This window comes from Pavona decussata, unplaced genomic scaffold, assembly GCF_977016875.1.
Source record: "Pavona decussata unplaced genomic scaffold, jaPavDecu1.1 SCAFFOLD_69, whole genome shotgun sequence".
NCBI classification, from domain to species: domain Eukaryota; kingdom Metazoa; phylum Cnidaria; class Anthozoa; order Scleractinia; family Agariciidae; genus Pavona; species Pavona decussata.
The window spans coordinates 2,377,501-2,402,650 of NW_028145488.1; the positions used below are offsets into that span (position 1 = coordinate 2,377,501).

At 38.4% G+C, this 25,150-nt stretch overlaps 3 protein-coding genes and 1 pseudogene across 4 annotated transcripts in view; all 4 read right to left on the reverse strand.

Annotated features, from left to right (window-relative positions):
* The window catches only part of LOC146477761 (uncharacterized), a 7,603-nt gene extending 7,175 nt beyond the window's left edge, over positions 1–428 (reverse strand). The window contains exon 1 of the mRNA XM_085113168.1: positions 347–428. Within this exon, the coding sequence (XP_084969294.1) occupies positions 347–413 (67 nt within the window). The 5' untranslated portion in view covers positions 414–428. The remainder of the gene's footprint in view (positions 1–346) is intronic.
* LOC146477755 (uncharacterized) overlaps positions 1–7,919 on the reverse strand; it is a 112,563-nt gene extending 104,644 nt beyond the window's left edge. Inside the window, exons 1-2 of the mRNA XM_085113092.1 lie at positions 7,902–7,919; positions 6,024–7,254 (exon numbers count right to left, since the gene is read on the reverse strand). Coding sequence (XP_084969218.1) covers positions 6,024–7,254; positions 7,902–7,919 — 1,249 coding nt within the window. The remainder of the gene's footprint in view (positions 1–6,023; positions 7,255–7,901) is intronic.
* LOC146477760 (uncharacterized) overlaps positions 1–25,150 on the reverse strand; it is a 150,056-nt pseudogene that overhangs the window by 9,786 nt on the left and 115,120 nt on the right. The window lies entirely within an intron of this gene.
* Positions 943–2,796, reverse strand: LOC146477762 (OTU domain-containing protein DDB_G0284757-like). Its single transcript, XM_085113062.1, has 2 exons — positions 2,551–2,796; positions 943–1,221 (listed from the first exon to the last, which is right to left on the reverse strand). The coding sequence occupies exons 1-2, from the start codon at positions 2,770–2,772 to the stop codon at positions 943–945; spliced, it is 501 nt and encodes a 166-aa protein (XP_084969188.1). The 5' UTR covers positions 2,773–2,796.

Below are 25,150 nucleotides of genomic sequence, written 5' to 3' on the forward strand. Positions count from 1 at the left end.
CAAGGAAAATTATGTTCACACAGTTAAGAAATTTTTTGAGTCAATTTAAATCAGGATTTTATTTGAAAACTGACTATTAGGGGGGGGGGGGGGGTGCAGATTCTGCCTACAGTGACTTTGAACCTGAATACCTTTTTTTTATCTTTTTTTGGAAATTTATCTGGAAAAACTTGATGTGGTTGGTTAGTGTTTGTTGACTTTGATGTTATCATGGCAACCAATTTCTCACAGGCAGTTTCTTCAGAAAATGAAAAATCTCTTTTTAAAACCAAAAAAAAAAATTACTGTAACTTTTGTGTATTTGGCTCATGTTAGTGTTCCTGTATTGGTTTTTATTACTTTTTACCTAATTTAGGCACTTTCCTAAAGCTTTGGCGATCCAATTGACAATCATGTGATTTTTTCCATGTCATATGACGTCATTACTTCTTATTGTGAACCTCCAAGGAAACATCTTTGGATGTACTATCTATCCTCCAAACCTCCATGTCATAGCTTCTATGGTTGCAAAATTATGGAGGGGCGGCTTGGTCCAAAAGGACCAAAAAAAAAAAAAAGAAAAGAAACAGTCTAGTCATCGGGTTAAAATGTGATCTAAATGCAATGTAACAGTTGATGGGATTACACAGAATGTTTCCAACTACCTTTGGTTCTACTTCTATAATTGTTTAATGATGCACCAAGACAGTTGGCAATTTTTGTTAATGTTATGTGATGCCTATTCCTTTGTCATTAATTTATTGTTAATTAGTTATTATATTTTTAATTTTCTTGAAAAGGCCTTTGAAAAGGAATACCAAATGTAAGTTACAATACATTATTGTACAAATATGTGATCGTTTTCAAAACTGGTATCTGCCCACCTTTAAACAGGAGTATAAACTTCAATAAATATTGAAGTGATAAGAAGACAAATCTGGTTAGCTGGCATTGTTTTACATATTAATAAGTTTCTCTACCTGGTTTGGGTCGAAGGCTGACATAGTGATGTTCATGCAGGTGTCCCAAAACAAGCTGGCTGCTGCTGCTAACATCATGTTCTGGGTGGATAGTTAAGTCATGTGACAGACTGCTGATCACGTGAATGCATGTTTTAAAGTAGTTTGCTGCAGCATGGAGAATGACGTGGTCACCCCATGTCCCATCTGCTGCCATGTTTCTTAGGTAATCAGACCAAGACTGATGTCCATCTACAAAGTTAAACAGTTCTGTCCCATCTTGCTGTAAAAAAAGAACATATTAACAATAATATTATTAACAAAAAAATATCAAAGTACATTGTGCCACTTCATCCACTGATCAACTGAAGGGTAAAGCTTTTCACTAAATTAACCATTGCATCAATCGGCAACGAACCAAATTATACCGAAACATATTAACTGTTCCAATAAGTTATGTATTCAGTTGTTAATGAATAACTGAAGCATTGGATACAATGGAATTTCAGAGCTTTGCTTGGCTTTAAGCATCCATGTGATATCAGCCCTTGAATAATGTACCAACTGTCCAAGAAATAGCAACCATTTAACAATTGGCTTCTGCCTTTTCTTGCAAAATAAAAACCAGCAAGATATGAAGCAACAATTAAGTTTTATCTTGATAGAGGTATTTTTCAGTTAGTGACAAAGGCATATTTTACTCAGAAAAAGAAAATCTGAATTCTCCCCCCTAACAGAGTTGAACCTTTGACTTTCCATTTGGATGTTATAGCACTCAGCTACAGGAAAATTGTGGGAGCTTAAAGACCATTAAACTACATTCATGCAGTGACAAACATCAGCATACTGCTAGGATTTGAATGTGATATGGTGTTTAATTATTGTGATGAATAATGATAGAGGTATATTTTTCAGTCAGCCACTTTTGCATCTGTACTTGAAAAAGAAACTCCAACTTCTCCCATTTTATTGCTTTGCTAGATTTGTATAACCATGAAATGAAACCAAACTCACTTGTTAGACCACAGGCGTCCCAAGCTCACGTTTAGAGAAAGCGAAAAATTAATTATCTATTTATTCATAAATGCGTCACGGTTGTGTGAGTTGGAACGTGACCTTTCATCTTACGCAGTGTTAGGTTACATGAGAACCGTTGAGCATTTGAGCGCTTTATAAGACGTTGAATGGGTATAATATCGTTTATTTAGAACGCTAAATACATTAAAATATCCTCATTTTTTACGTAAGATGATTAAAAAAAACTCATCTCTTGTGCGTCTGTTGTGCTTTTTCGTTATTTTCGCTGTTTTGGGCTTTTTATGCCACCACTGTTCTCTCCTTCATAAGACGGAGTCCGTCTTATGAGGATATTTTAATGTATTTAGCCTTCTAAATGAACGATATTTTATTCCCCATACAAGTCGTCTTATGAAGCGCTCAAATTCTCAACGGTTCTCATGTAACCTAACACAGCGTAAGATGAAAGGTCACGTTCCAACTCACACAACCGTGACGCATTTATGAATAAATAGATAATTAATTTTTCGCTTCCTCTAAACGTGAGCTTGGGACGCCTGTGGTTAGACATTACCAATACTACATTGTAACTTACCAGTGTAGGGTTCTCCTTGAGGTATTGGACTATGCACTGCCTCAATGCTTCTTGAGAGATTTGGATTCCTTTCACCAGGTCCAGTTGTTCTGACAATGCATAAAACATGCAATTCCCTGATCCCTTGTTATGAGAGATTATCAAGCCTTTGTCTGAAGCAATTTTCTTTAACTCTCCAAGAAGATGTGTGTTGCCGATGATCTTGCCTGCATCATGTCGCATTTGCTCAAGACCACGGAAAATTTGTTCAGCTGTCATAACTAAAACCACCAATAAAAGGAATAACAAGTGTATTTCCAAGAATCCTATGATATATTATAATATTTAAAGAGTATACAAGTATCAAAAATCTAAATATTATTTAACAAGGCAACAAGACATACGCAGCTAAAAGTTTTTGCAAATGTTACATGTTCGTGTTGACAAAATGTTGTAAGTGATTGTTGCCATTAGAAAACTAGTTCCCACCTACCTTCTGTTTCACTTGTCAGATGAGTTTGAGAGGCTGTAGGGAAAGGAAGCTGACTGTTAACTGCTACTGAAGACTGACTTCCAACAGAAAAACCTTCAGAGGGGAGAATTGTAATGAGCAAAATTAGCCAACAAAGCATTTTAGGAGTGAAAAGCTACGCAGTGCTTGCATGCAGCAGCAACATCTCAATAACATACAGTGCGCTACAAAATGTACTGGACTTTATTAGCATCTCAGATCACAATCAGCAGACCAATGCGTTAACATTCTTTACCAAATCAATTTAAGCATGCAGTAAATAATATAAGGAGGCTTGCACAGCCATCCGACATACAGTGTATGGACTGCATTATCACCATTATGATAATAATAACTAGTAGTAATCACAGATTATTGGAGTGCGTTCGATTCCTTACATAGGACAAAACTTAGGTATGTTGGGCGCTTTCCTGTTCGTTTTAATTTGACTTATTTCGTTCGTTTCACTCTTTATGCAACTTTTCTTTATTGCAATAATCATCATCTTCACAGAATATTTGAAGTTTCCTTTCCAAATTAATAACCACAGTTTTACTGCTGGTTACCCAGCCTGAATAAAGCAAAGTTAATGGGCAAATAAAAATCTTAACTTTGAGGGTGAAGAAACATCTGGAGCATGAGGGATTATTTCACTCTTCCACCCTGAAGCTACGAGATTGGGGGCAAACCCGAGAACGTGACAAATCTGTCAGAGAAAAATTATAATTAAGGTTGCATGACATTTGCAAAATATTTTCGTAACGTCTTTAATCATCGAAGAACGTACTTCAACACAACACGGTTTACTTTTATTTCTACTTGCTACTACTATTTACTAACAACAAGATTTCAAGGTATTTCTTATACGCTACGCGAAAATCCCACTGCTATGAAGCGATAAACATTTTGAATGTTCCGATCTAATTAGCATATTGAAAGCCTTGTACAAAGCATAAAAAATTATTATAGAAGCCTCATGAATTCAGAGAGAGAAAACTGTGTGCTACCGTATTGTTCATCGCAAATGATCCCGTATATGTCCTTGTTCGTCGAAGAGTGAAAGAAACAAACCTCTAAACTTGAGTTGTGAGACGAACACAGTCTGCTGGCCGCTTTACACAAACTCCAGCAAAGCACGAGGCAGAATGCTTTGCGCAACGAAATTGTGACTTCAGTCAAAATGGCGTTGAAAAGGTGAACGGCCGGCCGGCCGGCCAATCGATTGAACGAAAAAACATGGGCCAGCTTTCCCTTGCATGCACAGGGCACCTACGCGATCACAGGCAGACCAGAAGATTAGGAAGCATTCTTCCTTCGTCGAACGCAATAATTATTTAAAAGCATGGTGAGAATAGAAATACATGTATGTCCTGTAGCATTAATAACAATTTTAATGAGAAATCCAGATATTCAATGGATAAATTTGCATGATTTTCTAGAGGCCGACTCCCCTTTCTGTGATCATTTCATGAATTGAACTCTTCTTTAGAGACTGAAGACTGACTTCCACCAGAAAAACCTTCACAAAATTGCAATAAGAAAATTACACAACATAGCACTTTTATTTTCAGAGTGGATGTACAACGAGACAGCAGCATGCAGCTTGTACATGAATGCAAGGAGAAAAAGCCACATACATCTTAGTACACCACTTGTATAAAAAAATATTGTTTAATGATCGACACACCAAGACAGCTGACAATCGAAGGGCTGAGAGCATACACATGTATAATCGCCCAAATGACTTTTCAGATCGCTTTTTCTTGTTTTAGCTCAGATTCACGTTGAACTTTGCTCAATGTTTTATCTGCTGCTTTGCTGCACAATTTACAAAGCAGCAGATAAAATATTGGAGCATCATTCCCTGAACGAATTCAAGTCCACATGCGAAAATTGCAGCCAATCTTAACCTACACAACAAAAAGCGATCTGAAAAGTCATTTGGGTTGAATTGGGTCAATTTTTGCAAATGTTACCGATAGCTTTGATGGAATAAAACTAAATGTTTACACCTACTTTCAGTTCCACTTCTTAGATAAGTCTGAGACGTGACAGGGAAGGTGACAGGAAGCTGATTGTAACCTGCTACTGAAGACGGACTAAATCCAACAGAATAACCTTTAGAGGAGAAAATTGTGATATTAGGTGGAACTATACATCACCAGTGATTTCAGTAAAAAACAATTTCACAGATAGCTGGCAGTCTGCAACATTTACATAAATGCAGGAACAACTTCTAAAGGTCATAAACATACATCAAGCTTACTGTTTAACGATTTTTGCAGATGCTACCAGATAGCTTCCTTGCAACTGTTTTGATAAAATGATTCATGCCTACCTTCTGTTCCACTTGCCAGATGACTTTGAGAGGCTGCAGGGAAAGGAAGCTGACTGTAACCTGCTACTGACGAGTGTCTTCTCTCAGGGAGACCTTCAGAGGGGAAAACTGTAATAAGCAAAATTATACAACATAGCATCTTAGGAGTGTAAAAATACACAGTGCTTGAATCAGTAACATCAACATAAAGTGATGTACATCATGTACTGGCCTTTATTAGTACATTATACCCCAGACCACTATCACAGACCATTGCATTGTTATTCTTTACCAATTCAAAGCATGCAGTAATATGAGGAAGCTTGTTAACTTTCCATCCAACATCCACGTTGTGAAAATTTGTCCTCTGAGTTGTTACTTCCAAAATCCAACATCCAAGTTGTTTGATCTGATATTAGGATTGTGAAAATTTGACATCAGAGAGTTGTGAGAATGTACGTGACATCTGAGTTGCAAAAATCTGGCATTCAAGTACAATCCACCAAAGCCCTCACACATGTAAGTCTCATATGTTAAGCCAACAGTAAACTTTTTTCAATAAACAATACTTGGGAGGCACCTTCACTTAGAAGGGCTTTGTAAAAATCTGGCCGCTGTATACCACAGGGCACATCAGCCATTATTAATACAACAAAGGAATTTTACCTGAAGTGATGTTCATCATTCTTTGCACAAGTGACCTGCACTGCTCCTCCCAGCTGTAAACCTTGGCATACTCTTCACAGATAGACTTCATTTCCACAAGTCGTACATTTCTTCTTTTCTGACGGACACTCCTGATTGCCTCAGCCCACCTGTTAGGATCGTCTGAATCCACTACACAGATTGAAGCATGAGGCACATTCTTAAGAGCTTCTCCAAGACCAGAGTTGCCACTTACAAGCACAGGAAGACCAGCAGATAGAGCTTCAAGAGCAGGCAGCCCAAACCCCTCAGATCTTGATGGCATTATAGCAAGATCTACCTCACAAAACTGCTCAGCCAACTGCTCTCTTTCTTTGAAACCACGTACAACTAGTTGATCACGGGAAATGCCTTGCTTAAGCAACATTTCTGCTACTTGCTGCTCTCTTCCACTTTGTACTCCAACAACCTTCAGTTTGTAGGGCTGTGACATGTCTTTCAACTTTGCAATTGCCTGAGCAGCAATGTCATAACCTTTCAGCTGCAAGTCTTCACTGCCACCACTCCCTAGCAACAGAACAGAAAATGTTCTTCTTTCTTCAGAAGCTTCCTTCACATCAGCAAACTCAGAGAAGATGCCTGGGGTGAGGTTGAGAACATTTTGATCTTTCTGGAAGGGACGCAGATATCCTGAGAAAGCTTCCTCCAGCTTGGGTCCAACTGCTACAACTTGATCAGACAATTCACAGAGTTTGACTTCTAATCTGTGCTTTTCCTCTCCTTTAGAAACAGCATCTGCATTGGTTTTGAACATTCCAAGCTCTTCAGGGTCAGTGTGGACAACCTGAATCCATTTACAATCATATTGGCGTTTTATCAGTTGCGCTTGTTTCCCGAGTTGGACTCCATGTCCAATCACACAGTCCACAGCATGATGAGCTGGTAGAGAGGACAACCAAAGATCTGGATTTATACCATGCAGTTTTTCTGCTTTAATGAGATGGACATTGTGACCAGCAGCAACTCTTTCATCCTCTTCACTGCATTCAGGGAGATAGACACTGGCTTTCACATCAGGGAACTTTGCCAACTGAATGGCGAGCTCTCTATTGATGGTTGACACACCTCCTTTTGTTGACCTCCATTCACTGGTTAGAAGAGTTACGTTCAATGTTCTTCTTGAGGACAAACTTGGGGCTTCCTCTCCATTACCTTCCTGTGATGTAGAGGCTATGTTAAGAAAGGAGGACTCCTAAAAGACAATATAATTATTTACTGATAAGCTGCAAGCAGTGTTCCTTCTCAACTAAATTAGTTAAGGCAAAGGGTTGTTATACTAACCAAAGAATATTGGGCAAATTATTATAAATTGAGATATCGATTTCCTGCTTTGAGAAAACACTGTTTTGCTTGAAGTGAGAAGGTAAAACTTGACTTGCAGTTGCAAAAACATTCTGGGATTTTAGAATGTCTACTGGAATGCAAAAACAAACAAATCCACTAATCCCCTTGAAATTGAGGCACCCCACCTTCATCTTCAAAATGAACACATTCTCTTTATGACCGTCTGTGCAAGATTGGCTAATCAGCCAGGAGCGGCAGGTCTATTCCGGGTGAGGGGTGGGGGGTGGGGGTGGGGGGTGAGGGGTGGGGGGTGAGGGGTGAGGGGTGAGGGGTGGGGGGTGAGGGGTGAGGGGTGGGGGGTGAGGGGTGAGGGGTGGGGGTGAGGGGTGAGGGGTGGAGGTGGGGGGTGAGTTTAACAGACGTGGATCTAGACTCTCATATACTCTCATAGACTCTCATATATGTTGACATTTGCAACCATGTTACTCTCCAAAGTCTCACGACGTTACGGCCGTACCACGTAACTCAATTTACATACATCGTGTATGTCAATACTTTGACATTTGCAACCATGTTACTCTGCCAAAGTCCCACGAAGTTACGGCTAAATCTTCAGATGATAGGCCACCCTCTTATTTTTTCAAGTAAATAACTAGAGACCCATGCCTTAATTTTCTTGAGGGGGATACAAGTCAAGATGTAATCCATGCAGGTTTTTTTCACGGTATCATATTGGTGCAAGCGAAAACTGAAAAAAAAGCTACATAAAAATAGAAATGTCATCGTAGTTGCATGCAGCAAAGGACGGAAATTTCCCCCTGTGCATCCTTGTTCAGTAAAGTTCCGCTTGTAAGCACCAACATGACTACAGTGAATACCACCACTAACATGAGATTCGCTGGCTTGTGTACATTATTAAATGAATTTTTCGCGACACGTGAATTTCGAGATTTTGAAGTGTACATCGCAGCACTTGATTTTGGCCAATTTTCTAAAGGCTTGCACGGCAAGTCACTTAATTTAATTTTCGTGACTGAATTTTCCCGTTGTCACGAAATATGCAAAATTAGAAAGTGTCACAAAAAATTTATGTGCTAAGTTTGTTTTTCGAATTGAATTGATAATTTTATCGTCAGCTGTAATTGTTTGTGCCACTGAAGTCCCAGTACACGTTACTTCAGCATTATTTACGCACGTCCGTTAAAAATTTTAAGGACCAATCTTATCAGCGGCCAACCTCAAGCTTTACTCTGTTGGACGATTCGACCATTGAAATGCCTTAATCGGCAACGGCAAATACACTAGAGCTTATTGTCGTGAGAGTTATCTCTCGAATATAAGTGATACCAGCATATTTTAGTTACTAAAAACATGTTTGTTGTTTATTTTTATGTTCCGTTTTCTATTAATGGAACTCTGATTACAAGGAAGGGAAAACGGAAATCTGAAATTGAAAGAAATTATAAACTGAAGGCATTGAACTTTTTTCTTTCTTTTTTCTCTGATCCTAGAGAGGATTAGAAATGAAGATTCGAAATGTAACATGCTCAAATCCCAAATACAAACGAGAAAAGGGAAAAACATTTTTTCTCTGCCCACCAAAAAAAAAAAGGGGGGGGGGGGGAGGTGAAGGAAGGAAACTGCTCGCTAGTTAAAGTAACGATTCAACAAAACCAGTCTAGATTCCGGTTTTTCACATGCCACTTTGGCAAATTCGTAAAAGTTAATCCAGATTATTTACAGTTACAGTTGTGTTGCAGTTTCAAGATTCTGAATTAATATGAGAGTAGAGGGTTCATATCTCAAGAGCAGAACGTTTGTTTGTGTAATGACAATAACGACATTTGTAATTGTATCGTGACAATAGCGACATTTAGTAGTATTGACGCTTGCTCCACTTAGTATCATTGACAAACCAGCCTATCAACTGGTTTTTCGAAGGCCATATGGTACATGATTAACCAGGGAAAGTTAATCTAGTTTATTTGTATATATAAAGTTACAGTTTTGTTACACTTTGAAGAATCAAAACCAATATGACGTCAGTTGTATCATTTAGTCGATCCAAGATCCAAGATCTTACGAGTCTCAAACAAAAAAGCAATACAATAAACGATAGCCACAGTTTGGATTACTTTTATGTGTTTGTCGAACTCAATAATGTTAAGGTGGATCGCAGATCCCCACAGCTCGCGCCATGAACAAATTAAACGTACCCTCACCCCCGACCTGGTGATTTCGTGTGAGATTGCAGGATGTTCGTTTATCACGTATATGAGAGTCTAGATCCACGTCTGTTAAACTCACCCCCCACCCCCATTCCTCACCCCTCACCCCCCACCCCCCACCCCTCACCCCCGGAATAGACCTGCCGGCCAGGAGTCATATTAAACATGAAATTGAGAATTTACTGAAAGTTTGTGGTTTTATAGGGAAAATTGGCATACAGCATTTGAATGTCAGCATACTGTGTGTGTTCAGTGCAATGTGCTAGTATGTCTGTACATGTTACTGAGGCTGCACAGATTATTGTATCTTGTTTCACATCAAAACTTACTATGTGTAACTTAATGAAACAAACTAAAGGATTTTCAACTTTTCTAAATACTACATTGCACAGATCAGTTATATAAACTTGTTGCAGACTGAATCCCTGGAATCTTATGCCAACCGTTACCTGTCACTTTACTTCTAATTCTGTAAAAAGTTATTACAAATATCTTTAAGTGTACTATTCAAAATCCATTTTTATAAAATCTCCTTCACAGTACAAAGCAAGCCAAGTTGTTTAATATATCAAATACAAGTTAGTTTCTATGACAAGCTGAATTCAACCTTAATTTCTCAATTGACAAAAGCTATGTCACATTGTCACACCCAGAAGTATTTAACCTTACAGCTGATCATAATAGGCAACCAAGTTTCCCCCTTAAAACCAAAGATAATACCTTTGATAGCCCTGACATCACAGGAAGCCTTTAATCTTGTTGATTACTGAAACTGAAAAAAAAAACTCAAACATTTAGTAGGAACTGTGGTTTTAATTTAGATTAGATTCATGATTAAAGCTGTATGCATGGTACTAATAATAAATAAAAAAAAAATAAAATTGATTGACAGAAGCAAACAAAAGAGGGAGATGGGGAGAACTCTTATTAGGTGAATAACTAAACTGTTTATTTTTTTGCCTATAAGAGGCACTAAAACAGAGATGATGGCAACAAATACAGTTAGCACATGATTTAAAACAAACTACACTGTATCCTTTAGTTTCTTCTTTACTGCCTTATAGCAGATGCACTGTCCAAAATGCTTTGACTGTAATTCAGACTTCTCTATCAGCCATACTATAGTATAATATTATTGTTGCACCCCATAGCAAGAACTGAGATAAGAAAATACTTTGTGCGCCAGACATTATGAACATGTTGTTCGTTTTTGGGTTGCCTGCATGTGCTTACAAGCCTGTGATTCCAGTCAGCGGTATAATTATATAATATTTAACCCAACTGAGACTTCTTGTACATTGCTATGAGATTAGCTGATTAAAGCCTTGAGCAGGCAATTGTCTCTCTTGCGTCACACATACAACAATAGTAGTGAATACTAATAAATATTAAACATAAAGAGTTGGAAATTGCTGGTATCAATGTTGTAACTTACCAAATCATACTCCAAGAACATTTGCACATCTCGAGCCAACTCTTTAACACTTGAACTGACAGATAAACTGAAATCAAGAGTAGATAATAATACCTGATACCTCTTAACTCTCAGTTGGTAAGAGTAACACCTCTTACTAACTGGGTTAAAGGTCCATACTGTAAGTTGCACCAGTCTTAGTCCATACTGTATGGACTGAGAAAATGAGATTACTAAGATATTTATTATATCTCTGTGGTTACTCAGATGCGAGAAAAAGGAAACTTACAAATTTAGTGGCTGTACAGTGAAATACAGCCTGCAAAATTGACCCATCAAATTGCTCGTACTAACTGAGAGATACAATAAAAACTAATATAGCATGAATTTTGACATGCAATTGGAAAACACTGATGTGTATATGATTGCACAATAACAACAATAAATTATTGATCTGAGACAATATTGTACGATTTTGAGGGACCACAGACAACTGCAGAAGGTAGAGCAACATGGTTTTAGCATCAACGTTAACAGTCATTTGGATCATCTTTGATCAACATTGCAGAATTGAAGACAGTAACTAGCAAGATTTACGCACAGCCCCATACTTTAATTATGCAGACATTTTATAGCCTGCGTCGCAGACAGTTTATAAATCCCCGATATATACAGTCTGCGCAACGGCTCCAAAAAGCTTGTTCTGGTATCCCGCCAGTTTGCAGGGATATCTGTAACCGTTTCGGATTGGTTTAATTTCTAACGCGCTCTCTGATTGGTCGTTCCTTCTTGAGCAATCACGCAATACTCTGCTCTCCAGCCGTGATGCTAAAAATGCGATTTGTACTTGCTAGTACTTTCCCGGGTTTTCCCTTGGATTAATCGATGAATAGTTTTGACATATTTTAGCGTTGTGAATCAAAAGAAAATGACGGTCATTTCTGAAGAAAGTTGGGAACCAGCGTTTGGAGCCGTGAAAGAGCAATTTGAAATATCTAATCTTCTGCCCGAGCAAGAAAATTTGCTTCGGGAATTGCTGTTAGGTAAAAATATTTTTGTCGAATTGTTTCCATCCCTAAACGAGCAAAACTCTTTCGTGACTCTTTTCTATATCACGACAGCATAAATTACAAAAAACTGACGAATCAGGCATAACCACTTTGACCTTTTGATATACAAATAAATTGTTTTGTACTGCAGCTTGTACAAATTTTATTTTTAGCTTTGTACAGTATTGCGTGATATTGCTCAATAGGGAAATATCCAATCACACAACGCGTTAGAAATTGAGCCAATCAAAAAGGGAGTAGGGTACTGTCGAGTTTGGATTCGAGTTCGAGTTCGAGTTGGACTTCGAGTTAGACTTCGAGTTGGACTTCGAGTTAGACTTCGAGTTGGACTTCGAGTTAGACTTCGAGTTGCGAGTTAATAATTCAAACGCAAGTATATAATTGATAATAATGTATAATTATTATTTATTATTAATGTTAATAAGCAGAAATATGTATAAGCTGGGATATTGGGATATTGGGATTTTTCATTTTTTACATGGTTTAAGTAATAAAATTGCTGGCAAATACCAAAAATATAGAGCAGGGATATGGTACCATTTGTCACTGGAATGAATAATAACAAATGGTCCATTTTTGGGCGAAATCTGGAAAAGTTTTTGACAAGGTCCTTTCACATGAAAATTGGAAAGGAAGTAACTGTCTTCTTTTTTTCTCCAGCTTCTCAGCATTTCTAAATCCTAAATCTTTGATTAGCTAATCACGCGCGCTCCTGCGGTCCGGATTTTCCCATCTGGACCCGGAGTACGGACCGTTCCGAAATTTCCAACTTTGATAACGTTTCAAGCTTTTTGTTGCACCGTAAGACAACGTAAAATGTAAACATTTAACACAGAGTCAAACAAGTACGGATTCCGATAGCTCAATTTGGGGCCAAAATGTCAAACGCACGCGTACGCCACATCTATCAAAATATTTTTCCCTCCCCCCCTCTACATAAATAATGAGCGGTCCCTAAACCTCTACTTGTGATCTTAAAGGCGTTAGAAATAGAAGCCAGACTCATTCCCGGTCATGGTTTGTCTGTTTACTGCTACAAGAGTTTTGCCGGGGCCACATTTTTTTTAATTTCAAAATTTAAGGGACCAATAGCCTCCTCATCACCTCCCAAAAACCAATACGTACACTACATGTATTTAAAAGGTCAAAAAACTAGTCGTGCGTCAGAGATAAACGAATGTGAATAATTTATCAAACGACCAGTCACATATTAAGTTTCGAATTGAATTGATCTGAATTCAATTGCTTTGAATTGAATTGAATCGGATTGATCGGAGCTATTGAAAGAGTAAAATGAGAAAACAAACTCATAGCTACTAAAATAAAATTATACATTACTTGCTTAAGATAATTAACCGGAAGACAGCAAACCGGCAGTCCAAATCTTTGGGGTAATTTAAAATTATTTATTTATTTATTCACCACGACATACAATCATAGAAAGTTACAGTGAATAATAGACTAGGATCTTATCAATCTTATCTGATCAAGTTTAATACTGTGCCACTTGGGGCCTCTTCATATGAGCCCGGTTGACCGGGCTGGCTCGGTTTCCGAGATCTCGTCTCGCCACTCTTTTCTTAACAAAAATTTCGATGTGTTCATATGAGAAGGCGGACTGGCCCGGTTACCGAGATCTCGGTAACCGAGCTGGAAATTTTTCCCAAATGAACACTCCGTCCTGGATACCGGGACTGACCGGGACGAGACAATTTTAACTGAGCATGGCTTGTAAGGTCGCTGACAAGTCAGGGAAATTGTTTTTATACAGAGTTAACCTCCCGATTTCCCTATTCAGGATGTTTTTGTATTTGTGTTAAAGCCTCCTGAATAAATGTTATGTTAAGTCGGAACGCGGGCCCACGAGTATTTTGGGCCTTAAGGACATTTTTCATCTCGGTAACCGTGATTAAATTTCCCATATGAACAGAAGACAAAATTCGTCCCGCCTACCGGGCCAGCCCGGTTACCGGGCTCATATATGAAAAAGCCCTTGGATGGCCGTACAAGCAAATAAAGCTACCTACAGGAAAATACAATCTTAAAACGTCATTTCTTTATTCACTCTCTTCTGAAATGCCGTTTTCATCAATGATGAAAATATAACACTTACATTGTATCGCCACGTGCATTATCGCCATCCTTCTCTGGTGATGAAGATATCTCAATGATTGTTTCATCCCTGAAAACACAGGCATGTTTCAGCGCTAATTCAAGCAAATCTTTAAACTGCAAGTCTTCATAAAGTAAATCAAACCTACCTTTCCATTGTTAATACAGGATGACCAGCAACAGTGCCTATGATCATACCATCGTTCATCCAGGAAATGTGAGATTTGGCACAAGATAACTGGACGTGGACAACGCTAGTGTCACGCGTCACGCGTCACGCCACTTGCTCTTTCTTAACGGAGATGGATACTGTTTTGCACTTTCTTAATAGAGGTGAACACTCTTTTGATTTACATCCTTTTTCTTCATGAGAGATCGTTGGTTAGCATCATGGAGCATGGTTAGCATTTACATTTTGCGGAAAAATAATCTTTATCATACTATCGTTGGTTTGTGCCCTCCCATCCCCCGTTGACGGGTATGCTAGTCATAAGCGGTCCTTGTAAGTATCTGTAAGTATCTCGGCTGGTTCTGGTTTTGCGGCCTCTAATTTCTTTTTTTTTTTTTTGGTATTTTTATTGTAATCTTAACTCGAAGTCCAACTCGAAGTCCAACTCGAAGTCTAACTCGAACTCGAACTCGAATCCAAACTCGATGATTCGGGATTCCCATCAAAAATAGTTACAGAAATCCCTGCAAACCGGCGGGATACCAGAACAAGCTTTTTGGAGCTATTTCGCAGACGGACTATATCGAGTTCTCTACAGGTATTGAGTGACAACTCCGGCTGCAACCCAGGCTAACATTTTACGACTTAAACACCATTCATGCTCGTTTTTTGTGTAACAGGTATGACAGCGTCACATGTATAATTTTATTGGGGCTGTGTGGAAATCTTTTCCAATAAATTGCACCTGAATTTTTGGAGACAAACTTTGCAGTATTGTTTAGAATCATTTCAAGGCTTTGCGATGTATCTCTTAGTCTAGGATCAACAAATTATGGACGCTATTATTATTCGCTGTACAAACAACGCGCCTTTAATAAGGAGCCTAGCCATGCGTGACTAGCTTAACTGCGTCATAAAAAATTACCAACCAAGAAGAAATGCTTGATCTTTTGATCAGCTTGCACCAAAACATTTGATAGAAACGTAGACTTGAACTTACTGTTAGCATTCTGCGATAAATGTGACTCAACAAGACATTGTCGGAGACATTTCAGTTAGCTTGAAATTAAGCTTAATTTGCATGTTTCTACCGACATAGCGTGCCTCACACTTTTCAACGCGAGCCTCTTTTAATCAGAGTCACGCAGAGATCTCCATCAAGTTAAACTTAATCCAAAGAAGCAGTTAAAAGCAATGTAAAACGTGTTCGTTATTAAGTCAATAGTAAGATTATCAATTTCAAGCAACAATCTCTGCAACATGTAAGCTTGATTCCAACGCGAAGCCTCCTTGAACAATTTGATTAATCTCGAGCTTTTACAAAACACTAAGACCCATCTTCATTGAGAGATTAAGGTGCATTTGAATCAAGGGTTCTTTGAAAGTGAAAAACCAAGCTTAACAGAGCAAACTATACACGCTATATCCACTTTGGCATACGCTTACCTCCGAAAAATTCGCCAAACAATCAGCTTCACGATCCACGGAGAAAGTTTGCCCACAGCTAAGCTCCATGAAGTTGATTCGACTCGCTACATGTTAACAATCTCGGTAAAAAAGGTTTTCTCACCCCATGATTGCAATATTAAAAGCGAAAGTACGAGTAAATTATGTTTCAACACGAGAAGGCAGAAGAAAACCTTCTTCGCTTCCTCCTTCTCGGAATGCACGCTTTGATGAAGAAGGGTTTTTTTCCCGGGTTGGGTTTCGTTTTCCAGAAGTGATCTGATTTACAGGATTGGAAAGTCGGGACAATGGACTTACAAAAAAAAGGAAAGTGAAATTCTCGAGCCTTTCGTAAATAAATAAGATAAGTAAATGAATAAAATACAGATTTATTAAAATATAAAATAATGATGAAACAATGGCCTCAGGGAGGCAGTTCCAGTCGGCTATAGGTCTTGGAAAAAAAAAACGAAAATTTAAAAATGTCCTTACTTCCATATGACACGGGAAATTTAAATTGACGGCTTCCCCTCGTGCGACTCTCGGGGTGATGAATTAAATATTTTCGGCTATCTATATCAATAAGATCGTGAGTCATTTTATACATAAGTGTTAGTCTAAACTGCCTTCTTCTTGTTTCCAATGTGGCCCACCCTAAGTTTTTAATCATGTCCGTAACATTCCCATAACTGTTGTAATTTTCTGAGCAGAACCTTGCCGCCCAAGAGACTATGAGGTCTTTTGTGCCGCCTTACGCTGAACCCTTTATAGAGCACTGATATCTTTCTTTAAGAAGGGGTCCCAAGCCGCGCTTTCGTTTTCCAGCTTCGGTTGTATATAGGGATGTATATGCAATTTCTTTTACATTCTTTGGACAATTCCAAAGGTTTCGTTCTATTGTACCCAGCGATTTGTTTGCTTTAGCTGCTGTTATAGAAACATAAGCTGACCAATTGAGCTTGTTACTGATAGTAACCCCAAGGTATGGGAAGCTATCAACCTGCTCTAACTCTACACCACAGAAGATATATTTTCTCAGGGGCGGATTGATCTTATGTGAGATGGTAACAATTTTGCAATTAGAAGAATTGAACTCCATTTGCCAAAGGTGCTGCCAGGATTCTAGCCTGTGTAAGTCAGATTGAAGAAGATCGCAGTACGCGTCGCTTGCGACAATGCCGTAAAGTAAAGCATCGTCCGCAAAAAGCCTAACTGATGATTGCCCGTTATCTGGTAAGTCGTTTATGTATCATAAAAAGAGCAACGGCCCGAGGACTGTACCTTGGGGAACACCGGAAGACACTGGACATTGACTTGATGTTTGGCCTTCACAAACAACTGATTGAAAACGTTGGGTAAGAAACGACTCTAACCAATTTAGGAGCGGGCCTTGGATTCCATAGTGCTGCAGCTTTCTCAGGAGTCGCCTATGAGGGACCTTGTCAAAGGCTTTGGCAAAGTCCAAGACGACCTCGTGGATAGATGAGCTCTGAATAGTCTTTGCCATATCGTGTAAGGTGAGAATTAGCTGCTTCTCTGTGGATCTCTTTGCCCTGAAACCATGCTGACAATCCGTTAAGATGTTATGGTCGTTTAGATGTTTCATAATGAAGCTGTGGACAATATGCTCGAGGATCTTTGATGCAACACAGGTGAGAGATATAGGTCTATAATTGGCTGGGTCAGATTTCTTTCCCTTTTCAAAAACTGCACACACATTTGCCTCCTTCCACCTATAGGGAACAGTGACACTGTCTGTCGAGTCCTGAAAGATGACTTTTAATATTGGAGCGATTTCTGCAGCAAAATGTTTGAGAAACCAAGGTGGGATTTGGTCTGGGCCACAGACCTTGTTAGGGTTTAATGAAGACAGTTGCTTTAAAACTCCTTACAGTTCTGAAACAATTAAAGGCCAGGTTTGAGATTTGAGCCCATATCTGGAATGTTTTCAAGGTCCTCCTTGGTAAATACACTTGAAAACTGGCTGTATAAGATTTCTGATTTAAGAGCACTATCACTTATGACTTTACCATCCACTTCAAAGTCTGCATCCTTGGATTTTGTTGATTAAGCCGTTTTACGTAGGACCAAAAGCGTTTAGGGTTGTCTTTGATTGACTCACTAAGGTGGCCACTGATATACTCTTCCCTTGCAGACTTAAAGATTATTTTGTATGCGTTTCCTGGCGGCAAAAAACTTGTTCCAGTGGTGTACAGATCCCGTTTTCTTTGCCTTGTTGTTTAGTCTTTGTTTCACTTTAGACTGTCGCCGAAACGAGCGATTCAACCAAGGTAAGTTGTATCTTGAACTTGTCATCTTATGCGGGATGCAAGAGACCATTATGTTGCGAACACTATTTTCAAAATCATTCCACTTCGCTTCCACCGAGTTGTTATCATATTGAGTGTTGAGCTTTGCAGCAAGTGCTTGTAATTTCAATTTAATATGCTCATCGTCCGATCCCTTTCTGATATAAACTTTACGCTTAACATGCCGTTTTTTCTGGCAAAATTCGGTTGGTCATACTTACTTCGTGAAAGAAATTCTCTTTCAATTCGTTTGTTTTATGGACATAATTCTTAGGCTACACATGTATCCCGAAAATATGTATTCTGTCCAATCGCTGAAAATGCAGAAAATACGAAGCCCCGGGAAATTTGGAAAAACAAAAAACAAACAAAACAAACCAAAACAAAACGAAAAACTAAAATAGAAAAGAAAGGACAGGCAAATCCTGACTCATTGAGTGCTTTCCTCTCTTGGGTATTTCAATTTCTTGATACATTTTCAGCTTGTAAAGTAACTCTGATGTGTAAAGTCAAACAAATCTCCCGTTTTGCTCTGCTATCGTCACTCGTACCCAAGCCTCTTATGTGCCAGTAATGATGTTCCTTGATTACGAACAAGAAGCGAGCATACATACATACATATCCTTTATTTCAACACGACAAAACTAACGACAGAAACCACACGTGCTTCCTTTCGGAGCAATTAAGGACGGTGCCTGCTAATACCGAAGTATTTTTGCGCGGATAAAGCAGATGTTAGAAATGGCTATTGAAATCCAAAAAGAAAATTGGGAGTAACAACGCATATTTTAAAGGTAATGAAGCAACAATTAATCTGAAAAGCCGTAAAATACAAAGCAATGTATGGCGTTTTTTTTTTTTTTTTTTTTTTCAAAATTGAAGCTTTATTATCTCTGGAAAATGCACGTTTACCTCAAATTTTCATTTCGGATACCAAGAGCACTTGCTGAGCTCTACATTTTCCGCATAGCCTTTTAAACCGCGCAAAAATATCCCTGTATTAGTTGGCCCCACCCGTAGGAAACCCGAGTATCTCCAGATACGCAGAACGTATGGCAGTAGCAAAAGTAGGCCAGCACCGTCCTTAAAAACCTTTTCCCCGCCCAGCTTCATGTTTCATCTAAGTACATTGATTGAGAACTCGTAACTTAGAAAATTCCATGAGAAACATCCAAACTGCGAGCAGCTTCTTTTGTTTGATACAAGAAGCAGAGACCGATACAACGTAGAAATACGGTTTTGTTTGCCTCCCACGTAATAGTTTCTGTGTGTTCTGGGGGAGTTGTATTATGATAAATTTTTCTGTTGAGTGAGAAACAAACCGACGCTCGCGAAAGAATTTGAGGGAAAAAAGACGAACGCTCATGTAGTTGCGAAAATTTAGATTTTTGTTGTTTTGTATGTCGGCGTTACATATTTCTATAGGTCATTAGCGTTCTTGTTTTTCCGTTCCTCGTTTACTAGTTTTTTCACTCCGTTGCCCTTTGTACTTAGTTTCGCGTTCATTAGTCTTCTTTGTTTTCTTAGGTTGTTTTCGTACTCGCTAGTTTTATTTTGCATAATGCTATATATATAGGTTTCTTGTTAGTTTTGCTTTGCTGCCCATATTGCGTAAGTCGTCCTAGTTCTAGTTAAGTTCAGTTTCGTTTTAAGTCTAGCTTCTAAGTCAAGTTCCAAGTTCTAAGTGTTTTTCTTGTCGTCACATTCGTCTTGTAAGTATTCGTCGTTTATTTCGCTTGTCGTTTTCTATTCGCATTGTCATTTTCATTTTCATTGTTAATTTATTGATCTCTGTTATTTTTTGTTATTTTCAGTTACCTTACCTTACCTTACCTTTCGTACTTGCTTTGGTTAATAAAATGTTTGGTTTGTGTACGAGTTAACACGTTTGCGACGACAGCTCGCTTTCTATGAAAAGTGGACAGCACGATACATAACAACAGCATATCATAGACAACGGGAACGAAAAGAAAATAATCACATATGCTCTGTTTATAACAAACTTAAAAACATGTTGAAGAACTCTCTAATTAAACACAGTTCAAAATTGTAATATTTATAGAAGATGCTTGCTTATGTTTTACGACTTCACATTTAGCATAATAAAAGTTTAGTTAAGATATGTAAGATTCCTTTCTCCAGTATTCTTTCAATTATTTTCATTTTTTAAACCTGGTTTAACTAAACACGTCACAGTTTAGTTGATGTGAATAAGGTATAACTTGTATAAGTACGTATAAATTAAATTTTAAAAGCACGTTTATGTAAGAACGTACTTTAAGTAGAAATTAAATTTACGTTTTATTCTACTTCGGAATTATTCACCTTACTATCTAGGATCGAGTTGAATTTGTTGTGACTGTTTTGAAGTTCACCAAAATTCACAGGACTTCGAGCAATCTTCTGAGCAGTCTGTTATTTTCTTTCAGGGGAGAGATCAAAACTACTGATATTCCAACAGCCGGCCCCACCGGCAAACCACAAAATAGATGGCGGACTCTGCCTGTAAACAAAAAAACAAATTATACATTATTTACTGTCAGAACAACAAATGAACTAATTTGCTTCTATGCTGACCTCGTAACATACGTTAACATTTTACAATTAATAAGTTCTTCCTTCCTTTTGCTTTTTCATTTTTTTTTTCTTTTTTGCCTGCTATCTAGAACCTAAATTAGCCAGGGAGCTAACAAGATAACCAAATGGTTCATTTAGCTTCCTTGCTTTGCACATTATTCTAACTAATAATTAATTTAATTCTATATATCACCACTAAAAGATTGTAAGAATCAACATGTACACTGAAAAAAAGCACAAATAAAGATTATTATTATTATTATTATTATTATTATTACCCCTTCCTCTACCTCAAAAGATGGTGTCTTTATTGCATAGCCACTCCTGCATCCAGCAGTAAAAACTAACAATGAGATTCAAACCTTACTTTTCTTGTTTATCTAGCGATGATGACTCTTGCTGGCTGAATATTTCTGTGTCAACTCATATTTTAAAGCCAATAAAATTTTGTCGGCAGTGTTCATGAGATAGGTGGTGTCTTCGATAACCCCCCTACCCCAGACAAGGTGGGTCCACGTCGCGCCGTCCACGTCGAAGAAACTTGTTATGATCAGTTTACTTAGGGATAGCAAACTCGTACCCAGAGTCTTCAGGCTATTTGGTCAGCGGGGCAACGCCGTACAAATTCCGATGCCGTACCCCCCATACATTAGTATAACATCTTACCCTGTGTATTATTGGCAGCGACTCCCCCTCCCCCACCCCCCTCCTCTCCCGGAACAAACTAAGGGCCAACCAAGTGATATCACACCCTGCTGTAATTGGGTGGAAACTGAGAATACTAAGCTAATTTTCCCTTGATTTTTGTTGGGTTTGAAACCATGGAAAACTTGGTTTGTGTTTACATGTGAAGGAATTTGAACTTCATTATAAATGTTGACTTATTCCACAATGGATGGACGAAAAACTGGGGGACATCCATTTAAACGTGGCAAGGAGGCTAGTGTGAATTTACTAAAAATTCTCCTATCAGAATGTATCAGAAATCCGTCTGAGCTGTGAGGGTGGCTATGGCGCTCTGAATTGTGAAAATTCCAATCTGAATACCTCGGGGTTACATAAGAACCACGTATGAGCTCAATGGCTGGGAAGACATTAAATCATATTTCTTACTTTAAATACCTTGGATCTAAGATCTTGATTCTAGAAAGAGCCAAGTATGTAAAGTTCTCTCTCGGTCAGTCAGTTGGCACCATTTGTCGCTCAAGCTTACTTTAGTGCAGTAGAACTAATACTTGTGTATAACTTTGAAATGTTGAACAGTAAGTGCTATAGCTAAACAGCAAAAGAAGCTAAACTAAAAATGGATGCCATACTAACCTCCTTCTTGCAGTTCAAAACTCATCTTAGACGCAGCACGTTTCCCTCCCAGCAAAACTTCCCAAGTCCAGTGTGCTGGTCAAAAGGTGACCAAGTATCACACATTTTGCTCTGAAAACCAGTTTCGGTCGTAGAGCGGCAGGAAGGGAGTGGGGCGGCTGGAGAAGAAGTGGAGACGTTGGGGGTGGGGTGGGGCTGGGGGGTGGTGGAAGGGGAGACCCCCAAATATAAGGGGCCAAAAACATCAATCTTCGAGTCCGGAAATGTTTAAGATCATTCACAATTTCTTCTCCAGACCCCTCACCCAATCCCCTTCTCCGAAGTTGCAGTGTAATTCCTGGTTCTTAATTAACACACCCTGATGTATACACTGTTCTTGTTATCTAAGATCTCTCTGTTGCAGTGGCTGACGGCGACATTTACAAAGAAGTTCTACCTTCCGTTTGGGTGTGGGCCGATTAATAATGATGGTGGTACGTATTAATTCTAACCCATGAGAGCTATCAAATTCATACAATGTTACTTCAAAAGCTTCAAAACCCTTTGAGGTAGGAACGGTTCGTGTACAAGATAGGAACCTTTTATTTCGTTTCAGATACTGGAGGCGTTGTTAAGTAGAGGATAGTCGGCGCATTTTCAGTCGCTTTAGGGACTGTGGTTCAAGGATAGTTTAGTCGTGAAATTGTCGAGTTGTTTCTTTACACAAGAAACTCAAATTGATATTGTCTCTCTCTGGCGAGGTGTATGATTACTGGCGAATAATTCCTGGGGGCAATAACTGCTTGACGATGGACGAGTGTGCCATCTACAGGAAAGCAGTAATGCTCCGAGTTCCTTCATGGTACAAAAAACAAATTAAGTCAGCTCCAAGCGCTTCAGCAGAAAATGCGAATTTGTGAAGAATCGTTTTCTTCAGTTTTCAGAAAAGACTGAGATACAAACAAAAGCAACATAACTTGAGTTTGTCCTTAAAGCTTCCCTGATGAATTTTTGCACAGTTGAATCTTAATAATTTGAACCCGTGAAAATGATCCCACCTACAACGACATCATTTTATTATTATTTTTTTTTTAGGTTTCCTCTTCATTTGTAATTATTTTATATTGATGCTGAAAAACCCTTTCCAGGGATGCTCAATAAAGTGTATGTATGTATGAAAAGTTCAAGTTATCAGCGATTGAATTCTGTAAAAGCGCAAAGCAGGAGAAATTCGAGTTATTGAGGATTCGTTTTACCAATTGTGTACTATAGGAAGTTTGCGTGAGCGAAAGTTGAATTCTGCGAGAGAGCGAAGGGAAACTCCATTTGTAGCAAAAATGTTTTTTGAAGGTATTAAGAAAAACCCTTTCTTTTCTGTTCACCAGTTTGTAATGTGTTAATTTAAAGACCGAGGCGCAGGAAAAGTTGGTGCCGCCAGCAAATTGTGCGCAGACTGGCGCCCGTACCCTGGAATGGCGGACAAGTATTAACATTACTGGTGCTAAGGCCAGGCACCAAGATCAAACGACCTACGAGTATCAACACTAGAGATAAGGTTACCGTATACCTTGAGAGGTGTCTTGCGTCCAGTTTAAACTGGAGATATCCAACCCCCTACATCAAATTAAAGCTTATAGAGCCGGCTATCAAACCACACCAATAATTTTACAATAAAATAAATTGCCGAGTTTTTCACGACCTCTAAATGCAAGCGTCCGAATCACTTTTTGAAAGCTACAAGTCAAAGCGAATTTTGTTTTTCGCTAATTTAATTTGCTCCTTAGTTTCCGGACCCAAAGCGCTAAAAAAACGTGTCTGCGTTTTGCCATATTCAATCGCAAAGAAAAACTTACAGAACATTTGGAAATAGGATTAAAAAACGTGGAGTGATCGTACAAAAGTTGTTATATATTAAACAAGCTACTGTCCAAGTTTGAAAGCAAACGAACAAATTCCTTTTAAGTTTTAGCCTTTAAAGTGTCGCCTCCAAGTGAAAAAATTGATTCGACAAAACAGTGCTAAAAAAAACGCAAATAATTTTCTTTCAAAATTCTTGGTATAGTTTGATAGCCAGCTTTATACGCTTTAATTTGATATAGGGTTCAGGTATCTACAGTTTAAACCGGACGCGCTACATCCCTTGGACTCGAGACACCTCTAAAGGTACACGGTAACTTTAAGACCCGTGCCCGGCACAAGCGGTTCACGTTCTTTGCCGTCGCAGTGCTCCGCTTGTCGCCATTGCACTAATAAAAAGGTCTGTTAATACAAGGGCCCATGTCCGAGTACCATTTCAGGGCAATAAAATCAAACGGCCTGTTAGTATCAATTTCGTGTGTTTGATGTAACTTCTCAAATCATCAATAGTTTAGACAGTCAAAGCAACTGTTCACTAAATTTTAGGATAATTACGATCACATTTCTAAATCTCCTTTACTGTAGTGATTTCATTTGTTTTCTCCACATGAATTATTAATGAGTTTAAAAAGGAGAAATTCTATGTTGATATCTGTAAATCAAACAGCAGATATATACAAATTCCTTCAATTGACGAGTTTCTTTGTTCCCTTCGCTTATGTTCTGATAGCCCAACTGCTATTTCAGGAACATTTCATGTTGATCTGTAAATCAAATACAGATATCATACTCAAGCATTTAAAGTTCAAATGGTTTAATAAAATTCTAATATTACATTTTACTCCGAATTCGTTTCTCGGAGTCAATTTCATATTCGCCTCTTGTTATCTACTTAGTAAAAGTCACTTGCCACAAAACATTCGACCCTGCAATTGCGTTACAAGGATTATAGAAAAAGACAAAATCTTCTGAATTTGTGTCTTTTGATTCTAAAATGTTGAATCTGGTTTAACTTTCAAGTTCATTAACGTCTATGTACAATTGAGGTACCAAATGCACCCTGTTAGAAATATGTACGGCTGTACAATTGCTATCTACCTAACTACAAAACTTATACCATGTCTTTGGTTTGTACAGCACGACATAGCACGAAATAATGTTCACGTTGGTTACACGTTACTTAATGAAAGCAATAACATTTGGCACGAAACAATTTCATGCCGTACCTTAATTACAGGAGATTTAACAGCACCAGGGTTATAGAAAAAGACAAAATCTTCTCGATTTGTGTCTTCTGCTTCTAAAATGTTAAGTCTGCTCTGA

Bases quoted from the DNA above. Each gene is read 5' to 3' on its own strand.
- LOC146477762 (XM_085113062.1), bottom strand. From the start codon at position 2,772: ATGCGACATGATGCAGGCAAGATCATCGGCAACACACATCTTCTTGGA. The intron at 1,222-2,550 runs GTAAGTTACAAT...CTTTTTTTACAG, and splicing joins TCAAGGAGAACCCTACACTG to CAAGATGGGACAGAACTGTT.